The 14,551-nt window shown below is 40.6% G+C and overlaps 1 protein-coding gene across 3 annotated transcripts; it reads left to right on the forward strand.

Moving 5' to 3' along the window:
* Nucleotides 1-510: 510 nt before the first annotated feature.
* tmcc1b (transmembrane and coiled-coil domain family 1b) lies at nt 511-13,355 on the forward strand. Of its 3 annotated transcripts, none has more exons than XM_056389902.1 (9): nt 531-568; nt 1,538-1,606; nt 3,859-4,033; nt 6,186-6,229; nt 7,034-7,808; nt 10,052-10,471; nt 11,122-11,606; nt 11,705-11,840; nt 11,919-13,355. In XM_056389902.1, exons 5-9 carry the CDS (start codon nt 7,209-7,211, stop codon nt 12,231-12,233), a joined length of 1,956 nt encoding a protein of 651 aa, XP_056245877.1. In that variant the 5' UTR covers nt 531-568; nt 1,538-1,606; nt 3,859-4,033; nt 6,186-6,229; nt 7,034-7,208; the 3' UTR covers nt 12,234-13,355. The 3 variants fall into 3 exon arrangements, with proteins under 3 accessions (XP_056245884.1, XP_056245877.1, XP_056245895.1); XM_056389920.1 differs by having other exon boundaries at nt 534-568; nt 7,546-7,808; XM_056389909.1 differs by lacking the exon at nt 1,538-1,606 and having other exon boundaries at nt 511-568.
* The last annotated feature ends 1,196 nt before the right edge of the window (nt 13,356-14,551 follow it).

Genomic DNA, 14,551 nt, shown 5'->3' on the forward strand with positions numbered 1-14,551 from the left:
TAAACAAAACAGTAAAATACATTTCAGAGACTAAAGGCAGTAAATATTTGTTTTTTTTTAAATACTTGAATTGTTAATCATCAAAATAGTGTTATTAGGCTATTTGTTTGATCGACCAATGGAAAAATTGTTTAAAACATTTTCCACACTGCATGGAGCAACATTCTGGTGCATATTTGTTGATATTGAACATTCTAATTTAAATAGGCCTATCGTAAGTCTAAATCACTGAATCAGTTAAAACATTGTTTCTTAGTTGTTTTTTTTATAGACTGTAACTCTCCTAAAACCCTCAAATTCCCAGACATATGAGTGCGGACATGACCCCGGTGTCCTCCAGTGAAGCCACAGGCTTAAAGACCGTCATTTTCAGTGTTTAAAGTTAGTCGTAGATATACGTCCTGGTCATAAACACGGTACTGACTAGGTCCCGCGCGCAAGATGTGGGACGGTGAGCTGTCTGCTGCTCAGCTGTTCTGACGCTGAGCACGCTATTTGACGTCACCGTGGGAGTGTTCCACCGTCGGGAGAAATGAACGGTCATCAACACAATCCTCTCAGCGCCCATGTAAGTCCTAGCCAGCAAAACACTCGTTTTGCGAACTGCTCTATGAATGAAATGAAATTCCATATGCTTTTATCCGGCCTGTTCAAGGGTCACGGTTGGTTAGCGTTATTTATCCTTTTGTTGCTGCCGCCTGGCGCTGTGTCCTGTTTGCCTGTAGCTAACCATGGCTGGAGCTGAAGCGATATTTTTTTTTAGCCTGAGAGCCTAGCCAGCCTGCTAACTGACAGGCTGAGTGGACGGGCTGCGAGTAAGCGCCTGTTTTGCCACCCTGGATAGTCGGGGTGGGCGATGTTAAGGTGTATCTTAATGTGATTGATTACCAAAAGAGAATTAATGCCTGCGCTGTATAGAGAAAACATGTAAAGGTTTAACTTTGGGGACAATACTCAGGCCTGATAACAGTGATATTTTCCACAGCGGCCAGACCAGGATGTGCTAGATTAATTGCACTAGCGTCACATTTAGCTGACTGAACAGTTTAGACTTTGTCCTCAATAAGCACTGGATGATATTACCTATATAAATAGGAGACTCTTAGCTAATGCAAACCTATACTGGAGGAACTGTACCGATACGCCATCATGAAATACAAGACTCCCAAGGTGTGATTAAGAAAGCCTAGAAGGAGTATGTGACAGATGGCCAACCAACACCTCCAATCTAAACTCACCCTGTCTGTTTTATCCATTCACACCTGTGAGGGCTGTTTGATGCCGGTTGGACCGGATTCTGCTGCATTTCCGGAAAATAATGATGTTGGATTTTTAATGGTTAGATTACATATTTATTGTAGAGCTGGTTAAGACAAAAATGGATACCGCAATATTTATAACTAAGTGACATGTGGTTATAACAGTCGGTACAATATTCAATTTAAGATACCAGAGTTTGATGGCCAACAACACAACAACCTCATTTACCTTCATGATTCCGGTCCATCTTTGTTTCATCGTTGTTTTTTTCAAACAGGGGAGGAGACTCTAACATATTATTACCGGTATGCATTAATCTACTGGATTATACTGGAAAGCTTGTCAGGTGTGTATCACATTACACGGTGGCCACCATCTAATTTATGCATTCAAATCAGTAAAATTGAGGTTGGCCAATGAACTTGAATGTAAAAGTACATGAGCAGAGAGGTCTATCAGCAGCTAGAGCAAATAATGAGAGGTAATTTATGTTTGGTAATCAGATGCAGGTCTCCTCCCTGCCTCCTAGCCAACAGCATTCATGACCTGCCGTTTCTCAAAGCCTGTTCATCCCTTTTGAAAAAAAATCTGAGCAGCAAAAACAACACAAACTACTCAGAGAATTTAAAGGCTATGCTCTGGTTGTAAAGCTCTCACAATCCATTGGAACCAGAATGGAGTTTTCAGGTTTTCAGGTGAGCTCACTTCACCTGGAGGGCGGGTAAACACTCTTAATTACAGACTCGGGTCATAAATGCTGCTGTTATACGTGGCAGGTGTTTAGTGCCAAATATTCCGTATACAGACTGTCTGCACGTAAGGTAACACAACGCCATGACCTCGCCCCGCATAGTAACACCGGTGTGCACCGTGAAGTGAAATGAACGTTCTCCGGTGCAGCACGTTAGCTTGTACTGCTAGCTACTAGAGGAGCAGACAAGCCATCAAATCGTGGACAGGGATGGTTTTTACTTTATCTAATGCAACGGCTTGCAACACCCTACAATAAAATGATAAACTACATTGGCGGTTTCAGCAAATATGTCTTACTGTTGTGTGAATTTAAATTCGGGCCTGTGAACGTTGGCTAGTGAGTTGCTAATGTCATCCTCTTCTTATCTGTAGCTAACGTTAAACCGTTGGGCTCAGACTATTTGCAGTAACATCATAACTTTACTCTCATATAAAGTGTAGTATCTGTATACATAATTTACTTTATCACAAAGTCTGCTTTTTACGTGTTGAGCATTATTACATTTACATTACATGTAATTGCACCGAATGCACCTGTTACCTATTGAGTAATTAAGCAACCTAAGCTGTATGCTCATGGTAAGCTCTGCAACGTATAGCGTGCTTACATGAAAGCTTTTCATTTGCGCGATAGTCTAATGAAAAGGAAACTATTGTGGGTAATAACAGTAGATGTTATTACTGACAGGATGGTGGTTGCGATCGGCTCGTAATGCACCATCAACGGTAACATCCAGGGAGAGATGTTTGTATTACAGTATAGTTACTGTACATTATTGTGTTCACCGTTTATTGTTTAAATGTCATTTTATCTCAGTTGTGGTTCTACAAGACAGGCAAATGGTTCATGTCCTGCAGGTATCCTCAAGGGGGCTATTCGGCACCATTAATTAACATTACACAATGGATTAAGCTAAAAGGCCTTGGAGGCCTGCCCTGAACAGAATTAACACACATGTTTTCACTTTGCCATTTAAGTTATGAAACTACAAACTTGTATGAGCTTCTTGTCAAAACAAAAAGCTGTACTGGTTAGTTTCAAATGTTAATGTGTTTAAATGTCAGTTCACACAATGGGCTTCCTTACATGTAGACCCTGTGGCTTAATACATTTGAAAGTAGGAGGAGGATCAAAACCTCAGCTCAGATGGGGAACATTGATTTGGCTTTAACTTATGTGACATTTAAGGTACCCTGTGGAGTTTTGACTGCAAAACTGCACTGATTTTTATTCTTACACTATAACATTGTATTGCTTTAGAAAGTTAGTAGGGTGAATGTACTAACAATTGTCTAATAACACATTTAGCAGACATAAATAAGCAAATATTTTGATCATTTCTGTGCACTTGATAAATGTAAGTAAATCTAATATTCACTCTGCCTTTTAGCTCAGTTTTGGCTTCTGCTAACTCCTAATGATAATATTTTGGTTTTAGTTTCCAAGATGCTGCACACACCCTCCAGACAAAGTCAGCAAGACTTTGTCTTTGCTGTTTGGTTTGCTGCCTCCTGCTGCTGACCACAGGGTCGAGGAGAGTTGAATTTGCAAGATCTAATAAAATAATGTCTCGATCGTCTAAACATTTGTATGTTTCTTTGATTTATTTGGGTCCATATTTGCTTTCACGCTAGTCTGCCCGGGGTCTACAGACATTTCTTTACTGTGCCACAAGTGGGCAAAAACTCTTCATGGTATCCTTAACATTTGGCCTTTGTAGTGCTAACACACACCATGTCTGTGCAGAACCACTGTTTTGTTCTTCAAGAAAAATTGTCAGCTTGCAAAATGTCAGCACTAAATTTCTCATGCTCTCTTGCCTGTGTTTCTGTTTTTCGTTGCAGCATGTGATTTTCCTAAATGTCCTTGGAAACAGCTGACTAAAGTTTGACAGCTATCTCACTAGATTTAATTTGGAAGAATTACCCAAAGAGTGGCGGTGGAAATTCACTTGGATTATTAGGCCTTTTTCCTGTATTGATAGACCCACAAATCATCTGCTGATGACCACATCTGAAGGTATGTTTATCTGAAGTAAGATTCTTGCTTAGCTGGGTACCTCTACCGTAATAAAAGTTCATCATATTTGACTTTGAACGTATTGCTACTGAACAATGCTATTGCTATTACTGTACTGTACACACCATACCATAAAATGTATTCAATCAATTTTCACTTGTATTTTCCAATGTCTTTTTTGTGAGTTCTACTCATGACTGATTATAGGAATATTGGAGTAATAGACCCATGCTGTAGCAATGTATCTTTAACGCAAGTAAAAGCTTAAATGCTCCTAGACATGCACAACACTCTGTAGATGGTGTGACCTTGGTTCACTGCATGTACAGAGAGTGATAGGCGAATGTTGGCTGACCCACTTCAAAGGGAACACTTTGCCCTCAGCCTGGAGGAGCCGGACATCATTGTTTTTTTTTTATTGTAGATGAAGGATATAGTTCCAAGACTGTGTGGAGTGTTTGTTCCTATGTCTTGTCTTGAGCTTACAATACTTACTGCATTGCATTGCACTGAATATCTGTTATGAGCAGTGGTACATGATCAGGGGATGTGGTTGGAGAGTTTTTCTGTAAGACGAGAGGCACCTATAGATGTGGCTCAGTGATACAACCAAATTGGTTGCCAGTGGTCTGGTTATTTCATTTTTTACAGTATTGTGTTTACAGAGGGAGGGATGCTTCAGGCAAACAGTCCTGTTTTTTTCATTTGTTCTAATGACTGAAATGAGTGATGGGAGTAAGTGAACAGTAATAAAATTTAAAAAATGAAACAGTCATTATTCAAGCATGTTGATCAGCAAGAATTGGCTAGGATACTCTTCATTATTAATCTATTTCCTACCACCTACCGTTCAACAGTGCTTTCTTATCACACACTACTGATCTAACAGCAGGAGCTGCACTGAGTCACTATGTATCACTAATGGAGCATTTCACTGTCTTTTTGTCAGGAGATTGTGCTGCTGGCTTGTTAAACGATACTTAGCTCTGCTGAATCATGGAATCATTTTTCCATTTGTCTGCACAAATGTACCAAGTAGTTGTGTATCATATAGACCATATATAAACTTTGGATATTTTCTTCAGGTCTCAGTTAAACGTGCAACACACTACGATTTGTAAAAGAGCCTGTGTGGGGGCTCAAAGACTTAAGGGAGGGCTAATCAGAAACTTGCTGCTGAAGGAGATTATATTCCAGTCTATGTGAAAAGCACTAAGGTCTATAGTTTCTCATGCTTAGTAATAGCTGTGATATGTAATGCAGAACAGATGCTTTGCAAGCAAATCAAACCTTCCAATTTACAGTACGTTTTTACTATGAATTACTATCGTACTACAGAATTGTACATTTTACTGCTGCTGAAACCCAGGACAGCCAATATTTTGGTTTTGATTCAATGCAAGTGAAACATGCATTCACACAGCAGATATGAGCTCTGGTATGAGAAATGGCTATACTTGAGGAATTACTGAATTTTCAGAAATGCGTGATTAGCTTGCAGTTTCATTATTGGAAATTTTGTAGAAAACGTATTTATTTTATTAATAACCATGGAATGTTTATGCTGTAAGTGTTGATGTTGTCAAATAACCAGAGGTGCTGTTAAAAAATCTTTTTAATACTGAAACCCATCAGGTCATGTGAGATATCATCATAAATGAAAAAGGAAAGGAGGATCTTTCTCAGGTTGACGTCCCCCACCCCCTTGTATGTGCTACAGATGTGTTTTTCAGTGACAGCTTTTAGAAGTAGTCTTGAGCAGTGTTTAATGCCATGTTTTGAAGTTCGTTTCTATGTACAACTATAGTAGTACCATTACTTCAACATTATCTACAGCTAATGTCATGTTAATGTAGTCAAAGCATGTCATATAAACATTATGTGTGCTGTAATGTACAGTATTTTCCAAGGCTCCATAAAGTCGTTGACAGTTTCCTATGGTCAGCATGTTAGAAGCATTTGGTTGGTGTCATATTTGGTGTAGCACTTTTTTACATACCCATTATTACCAGTTACTGCTGAGTTAAAGGTTTGTGTCCAAGTCTGTTAATGTTTTTGTCATGCTACGGTGTGTCTATTTCTGTACCTTTTTTCCTTTTGTTTCGTATGGAGCATATTATTTATATTTTTTGTTTGTTTCTGCTTCATTTAGCCAACCCTGAGTTGTGAGTCAGAAGAGGAGAGGCTGGGCTGATGGTAAGCTCTCTGTCACACTCTATCTCACCTCTTCTCTTGCTTTCTCTCTCACTGTCTCATTATATGTTGGTAAACCAAAAGGGTTTTATGTAAGCTGTCATCTGAGAGCCAAAAAACGTGGAATGGTCCTTTACGTTACAGGGTTTATCCTTGTTATAAAATGAAATGCAAAGAGGAAACTGCTCTGGATCATTGAACACCTCAATCAGATAAGAATTAGATAACAAATCACTGTCCATTTAGAATTTCATTTACATTTTTCACACTTTGTAGTTTTTTTGTTAGCGTCATCCAAGCACTCTCAATTATGTTGATTTTATTAATTTCCATAACGAATACTTTCTGAAATGTATTAATTCAACTATCATGAGAGGTTTCGTACAGTTGGGCTCGAATGCCCCGAATGAAACAATGGAAAGTGATTTCACAAACAGCCAAAGGCATCAACCTTCAACATGCACAATAAAACAAACTTCAACATTTCAGAAACTGTTCTCAAAACCTTGTTTATTTTGTATATTTTGTTTTTTGCATTACTGGGTTGGCATTGTCATACATACCACTTGCTGTTTAGCTAAAAATGTTTTGTTTTTTCAGTAATGAATTGTTTGAGAAAAAGATGATTTGAAATTAATAAGAAACTGTCTTATGTTGACCTTAAAGAAAATCATGATATGATCAATGGTCATGTCTGTGTCAACCCAGTTTTTGTTGCTTGGTGTTGGTTTATATTCTGCTGCTGCTTATTATGTTCATCACTCACTGCTGCATGTCATAATCCATTTTATTTTCCTTTTGTGGTAGACAAGCATGACATTGAGCCAAGCCACAGATGCATGCCCACTCAAAAGGCCCAACTGAGCGCCATCCCCTCTGCTCCCTGGCTTTCGACCAGCCTCTCAGAGGGGGGTGGTGTCGACGGGGCGTAGCTAGTCCCTGCGCGGCAAGTAGAACCTCACTGTGAAACTGGAGGTCTCTGATGGATCAGGGTAGTAGTGAGCAGAGTCCAGAGGAGCCAGACACAGGAGGCCGAGCAGAGCTGGAGGTCGGCAGGAGGGCGTCGGAGTCAGAGCACGGCTTGTCCAAAATCACCCATAATGCCCTGGAGAACATGGGAGCGTTGGGCCATGGCCTGAAGCAGTTCTTCCAGCCACAGCGCCGACGCTCCTCCGTTTCCCCACATGACTCCGCCTCATCCTGCGCAGGCGCCCCTCCCTCCGAACCCACTGATGTAGGGTCAGACGTAGGGGACGCTCCTGCCTCCTTGGCCCTCCCTTTGGATTCTGACAACCCTGCTGCTTCCGCCCCCCCTGCAGCTCTGAGCCGTGTTCTACTGCAGATCCGAGGTGGTCCACCAATGAAGCGAGGCACCAGCCTGCAGAGCCGCCGCAGCAAGGCGGGGGGCACTGGGGAACCCCCCCAGAAAGGTAGCCCCCAGATCCACAGGCGCAGCACCCATGAGGCCCTGCTGCAGTCTGGACGCCCACGCTCCTCCTCCACCACAGACACACCCAGCAGCCCAGCCTTGGCTGACATGCTGCTGACCTCTGGTTACCACTCCACTGAGGAGCCTGACAAGGTGAGTGTCAGAGCCCTGTCAGGTGGTCTGGGGTGAGAAGTAAACCATGACCATGCAACAGTACAGATTTTGCTAAGTAGGAAGGTGATATTAGTCATTCACTAGGATATTTCAGTGTTATGAATAGGGCTATAATTATATGCAAGTATTATTTTAATTACTGATTAAACTGCAGATTATTTTTTTGATTAGTTGATTAATCGTTTTGGTTGCCCGTTATAACTTCCCACACCCCTAGGTGATGGCTGATAACTATTGCAATGTCACTTTCCAAGATGTAAATTTGCCAAGTCTAAAACAAATAGGCTGAAATCAGGACTCAACATGTTTCCTACAGTTAACTGTCTCCATGGCAACATTTCCTCCGCTAATATCCCCCAAAGCACAAAGAAAAGTGTAGTTCCAAAAGTAAAAACCTGTATTGTCCCAAATAAAAGTAACAAAATGTAAAACAATAAAAACTTTATGAAGGTGAGTTGTTTCCTTTTTGCACCTTTTTGCAGTATTTGTATGTATTTCTTAGAATAACTGCTAACATTTACTCTCAATTTCCTCTATTTGAAAACCTGTAAAAAAAAAAAAAAAAAATTAAAATGTTATATTTATAAATCTTTTGCCATAAAATTTGCTGTAGTAAATTACAAATGGTATAACAGAATATGGCATTGTTTTATTGAATTCAGTCCTAAAATTTTGTATACATAGAAAGTTTGGCCTTAGGACATAAAACATTCAGATTCAAATCATAATAGAAAGAGACACTGTGCAGTCATGAGGAAACAAATTGTATATGGTGGCTTTTTAGCAGTAAAAATAAAAGATAAAACCGACTGATGCACCAGTGTATGCGCAGGAACGTCTAAAGTAAGTGAACTGGAGAAATGTGTTTAAAAGGCTGTTAATGGTTTAGATGTGCCTGGATGAACCGGTGAATGGGGAGATGAGCTGTCAGTGGTGGAAGGTCAGAGATTGCCTTTGAGTGGTTGGTCACTATGTGCTTTAAGCCTTTCTAAATTTAGCTTTTGCTGCCTGAGTGTACTTCAGGTCAGAGAAGGCTTGCAGCGCTAAACAAACTCAAACTTGTTTCATGATTTGTTTTTTTTTTTTGACACTCAATGATCATCGGAATATGTAAACAACATCTGTGACAGAACAATCTCCGAAATGACAAAACAGGAGAAAGTAGACACCATACAACAGAGGCCATGCAACAGGTTTGGCTACTTGCAGAGGGGTGGAATTAAGTTAATCAACAGCAGTCAAAAGCAAGTTGGAAACATTGCACCCTCCTGTTCATCTGGTAAAACCTTTGACACATATACTTGTATACATATACTTATGATCGACATTTCTCAGCTAAGGTCCATTTATGGCCACTCAACAGCTGATACCAAGGGAGACAGCTTTCAGTCAGTAAAGAAAATTACTCTTAGACCATTCATTGTCTCTTAGTTGTGGTTTACTGATCTTTCAAAAAATAGCAATACCAATTAAAATTAGCATAACCCTGTCTTAATACCTTGGACATCTGGTAGTTTTGGACTTGACTGTTCAGTTTGCCCCTTTGTTAGGTTAAAGTGGTGATATTGTTGCTGTTGTAAATACTGTAATCACAACAAAGACTGAGGGAAAATTAGCATTATATACATTTGAAAACTAGACTAACCTGATCACAAGCCAACACTTGTTAAAACTATTTGTTCGCCAAGACGTTAGGTACCATAAGTCTCAAAAATTGGACATTTGCCAGCTTTTTATGTGTTTGTCCTTCAATACCATATTGTTTCCAGTATTGCATATCCTATCACAGCTGTAGTTGGTGTTAAGGGCAGATCTTAACAGTTGAAATTTTAATGAAATCTTCCTCTTTTGTACATTATCAGACAACATGACTTTCTACTCTCATTATGGGTCACATCATATACAGTAGGTGGCTCTAACATACAGTGCTTCCAGTTCAAAGTATAAGGACCTCACAGCTTTCACGTTTCCATTTGTGATAGATCTTTATTATTATTGGGCCATTTCATTTTGTATCAATCACAAAGATTTATTATTTACCTCTTGCCTCAGTGTGACCCCCAGGGCATCAAGTCGCTCATCCTGGAGTTTGCCCTGTGACAGATAATATATCTTTCTCCACCAAACACCAAATTAAAGTGATTTTAAAGTTCTCTGATAATGAACAAATAAATGTAAGCATTTTTTCACATTTATGGTCTTTTGTTTGTCTATTCCAACAGCTGGATCGTTATGATGGATCAGGCCCTGCTGTGTCACCCAATGCCCTCCCCTATGGCGCAGACGGGTATGATGTAGTTGACAGTACTCCAGACCCCCAGCGAACTAAGCAGGCCATCGCCCAACTACAACAAAAGATCCTCAAGCTCACTGAACAAATCAAGATTGAACAAACTGCACGTGACGACAACGTGGCTGAATACCTGAAACTTGCCAACAATGCAGACAAACAACAGAGTGCACGTATCAAACAGGTGTTTGAGAAGAAGAACCAAAAGTCAGCTCAGACTATTCAGCAACTGCAGAGGAAGCTGGAGCACTATCACCGGAAGCTTCGTGAGGTGGAGCACAACGGCATCCCTCGCCAGCCCAAAGATGTTTTTCGAGACATGCACCAAGGGCTGAAAGATGTTGGAGCCAAGGTGTGTGCTTTTTACTGACGCCTTCAATGTTCTTTGGTGGCAAAGTCCACTCTTAATTATTTGATTAAGGATTTATGTCATTTTATTGGTAAAAGATTACATGTTTAATAATCCCTTTCCACCTTAATGAAAATATTGTTCAGGACATTTTCAGCCTATTGTACGTGTTTACTGTGGTTAACGCAGATGGTTTATAGGCCCTGTTCAGACCAGGTATTAACGTCCGTCTTGGGTGATCCGATCACAAGTGGACAGCTGCGAGTCCAGGTGTGAACACACCCAGGAAGCATTTAGGACGCATAGTCCTGCCACAGTTTCACAAAAAAACGAAAATTTTTACTTTTTCAAATCGATAAAACTTTATTTCATTGTTGAGCTGTGCACAGTGCAAAGATTCTCTCAACCCCTCTTGTCCTGTTCTCGCTGTCTCTCTCTATCTCACACTCACACATTGACAATGGACCTTTCTGTCGGATTGGTTTATTTGCATTTAAAACTGGGAATTGAGATCTGATCATAAGTGGTCTCTTGAGACAGGTGTGATCTGACGCGTCCAGAGCTGACCACTTGTGATCGGATCACCTAAGACGCATGTAAATGCCAGTTCTGAACAGGGCTATAGAGTATTGACCCGATCTTGCTGATTACAGGTGACAGGTGGCTTCTCCAGTTTCTCTCAAGCCACTCATTCTGCAGCTGGAGCTGTGGTGTCCAAGCCTAGAGAAATTGCTTCCCTCATTCGCAACAAGTTTGGCAGCGCTGATAATATTGCAGCCCTGAAAGACTCTTTGGATGAAACCCAGGGAGATGAGGGTGTTGGCTCTGGGGCAACGAGGACCCTTGGGACAGGACAGATGCAGTCCAGCCCAAAGTTTGGCAGTGATGAAGACTGTTCTAGCGGTACATCTGGCTCTGCAGGAGCCAATAGCACTACTGGAGCCCCTGGAGGCCCCCCTAGTTCCAAGGGCAATACCCTTGATCATGCCCAGGCCTCAGGCTTTGACGCTGTTCTGCATGAGATCCAAGAGCTCCGGGAAAACCAAGGTCGACTTGAGGAGTCCTTTGAAAACTTAAAAGCCCACTATCAGCGGGACTATACAATGATCATGGAAGCCCTGCAAGAGGAACGATACAGGTAGCATATCATATCCTCTATACTGTAGAATAGTAGGTCTGTATGGGTGGAAGAAAATGATGTGTTCTTGATGTACATTTGTTTTCACTATTTTGCAGGTGTGAACGTTTAGAGGAACAACTCAATGACCTGACAGAACTGCACCAGAATGAAATTCTGAACTTGAAACAGGAACTAGCCAGCATGGAGGAGAAGATTGCTTACCAGTCTTATGAAAGAGCAAGGGACATTCAGGTAAGCCTCACTGGAATGAACATGTGTCTAATTTGTCATTACAGCTATTTCACTGACAGTTTTGTCTCTGACCTGTAGGAAGCACTGGAGGCATGTCAGACACGTATCTCCAAGATGGAGCTGCAGCAGCAACAGCAGCAGGTGGTGCAGCTGGAGGGTTTGGAGAATGCTACAGCGCGGACTCTTCTTGGAAAACTAATCAATGTGCTGCTAGCTGTTATGGCAGTCCTTTTGGTGTTTGTGTCCACGGTGGCGAACTGTGTCGTCCCATTAATGAAAACACGCAGTCGCACGCTTTCTACGCTGCTCCTTGTAATCCTCCTTGCCTTCCTCTGGAGGCACTGGGATGCCATTTCAGAGTATCTGCATCGCTTTCTTCTGCATCCAAGATGACCGGCTTGGAGAGTCTTATTTAAATGAAGGGACAGAGGGTTTGGGGCTGATGTGTTAAGAGGAGACCCATACAGGGAGTTGAATCTAAATAGTCCTACCTTTTCTTCTTCTTCTTCTGCAAATTCTCAAAACACTTAGGAGGATTGCATCAGAGGTTTGTCACTTTATCACTTTGTGAGATGTGTTTTTGAGAAGAAGAGAATAAGGGGAGAAAGGGTTGGGTATTTGGTATCGACTTTCTATCTTTGGTGCAGTTGTGGCACAAACACATACTGCAAGGGTGAGTGGGGCATAGCTGAAGGAGGGGCTGAGAGAACTGCACACGTGATTTCTCTCTTCTGAGTGAATTTGTTTACATGTGGAAAACTTTGTATTGTTTCCCCACAGAAGAAATTGTAATTCAGAGTTTTTATTACTTTTAAGCTGATCCAAGTGGTATTGTTTTGAAGTCACTGCTATTTTTAATACAGGTGTTGTAATTTAATTTTCTGTCAACTGTAATGAGCTGACAGTGTTCTGCTAATTTAGTTAACCATGTTCTCTTTTTGTAAGTTCTCTCTCTTCTGGTCTTGCCTTTCTGTTTTTTCAGTCTGCCCTTTCCTTCCCCTTTTTCTCAGTCTTATCAAATTTCATTTTGTGTGACCAACTCTCCCTCTTCTTGCTCACTACACTCTGAAGAATGGGGTGCTTGCACATCAGCTACATTGCTCTGGAATCAGACTTGTCACTGTATCAAATAGTAGTGGGTTCTTGACTTGTTTCTTTTGGATATGTGAAGTCAATAACACTGGTTCTGCCACAACCAGGATATTACTATCAAGAACATTTAGTTTGGAGTTGTGACCCTGAGCTCTGGGCCAACTGGATCCTACTGTCCTGGTGGCTTTTCCACTGCAGAAGAATAATCTATGAACTGAATTAACATACTTGAAGAGCGGTTAAAGTGCTCAAAGACTCAGTGCTTCCGTACTGTTTCTGTTAGTGACAATGAAATAGTAATACTTTTTAGTTGATTTTTTTTATTTTTTGAAAAACAAATAAATTTGCTGTTTTAAAAGGTGAAATTTCTAACAGATTTGTCTGCAATGCAAAGATGTGACAATACATTACAAAAAAACTCTTGTTGGGGTCATTTTGGTACACTTGTTGGCCAGTAGTAGTATTTCTCATTGGTGAAAGAATCCATCCACAAAAACGCTTACAACTTACACTCAGTTGGCAGTTTATTATTAGGTACACATAGCTAAAACTGTTTTAGAGAGGTGTTTATTCAGCTATCATTTTGGAAGCTGCAGTTTATGATCCTGAACTGTGTTGCAGTATACGGACAGGTGTTTCTGTTATGTCATCTACCCCATTTATGTTACTGAGGGTACGCTGAGGAACCAAAACACCTCAAAGTTTTATTATATTTATCATCAATACAACAGCACTCCCACCATTATATATCATGTACTGAGGATCTGTCTCTAGAGCAGCATTGTCCTGTGAAGGCAAAGTCCTTGATACCTTGGACAATTTGTGCTTTTGACTTAACCTTTTCATCAGACCCAGTGAGTTATGGGTGAGTGAGGCTGTTTGCTAACAGGTGCAACAAAGCCAACAGGATAGTCAGTCAGGTTCAGTCTGTACAGCCTACAGTCCTGAGAGGAGGTAATCAGGTGCAATAATAATCACCAGTATGGGTTTACTAAGTGTACACAGCATTTTATAGACCTTTTATATTTCCCCTTCCTCATGCACCTCGGAGGTGGATGAAGTCATGCTAGACACTGCTGCTCTGCTTTAAAACTTCAACTTGGCTCAGTTTCATTCAGTAAACGAATCCAGCTCAGCCTGACTCGATCCATTTTCCCTAAGTAGATCTGATATTCAATTGCTGAAGTTTACTTCTGACAACTTATCAAAACTACTCTAGCATAAAAAGTGCAGCTGTGACCAATGTTTGGGCTATTAAGCCTTTCAAAGTTAAAGTGTCCATTTCTGTTTCATAGTGTTAACATGCTGATTCATGGACTGTTTTGCCATTGTTAAGCAACACGAAACCATGTTAACAGTTGGTTGGATGTTAGCTGGCTAACTGCTAACAATAAACACAAAAACGTGAAGGTTTGTGTTGCTGTTCAAGGGATTAATTATAAATTGAATGTCGAGCACACTCATAACAGTATTGTATGCAGAATTAAACCATTTGGATAAATAGCTTTATTCATTTATGCCAAATGAAAATCGACTTGACTTGAATTCAAGTGGCTAAGTTGTAGCCAGGTAAGTGCTATCTAGTTAGCTAGCAATACAAACACAAAAACTTTATTATC

Source organism: Seriola aureovittata, chromosome 2 (genome assembly GCF_021018895.1).
Source record: "Seriola aureovittata isolate HTS-2021-v1 ecotype China chromosome 2, ASM2101889v1, whole genome shotgun sequence".
Classification (NCBI taxonomy): Eukaryota; Metazoa; Chordata; class Actinopteri; order Carangiformes; family Carangidae; genus Seriola; species Seriola aureovittata.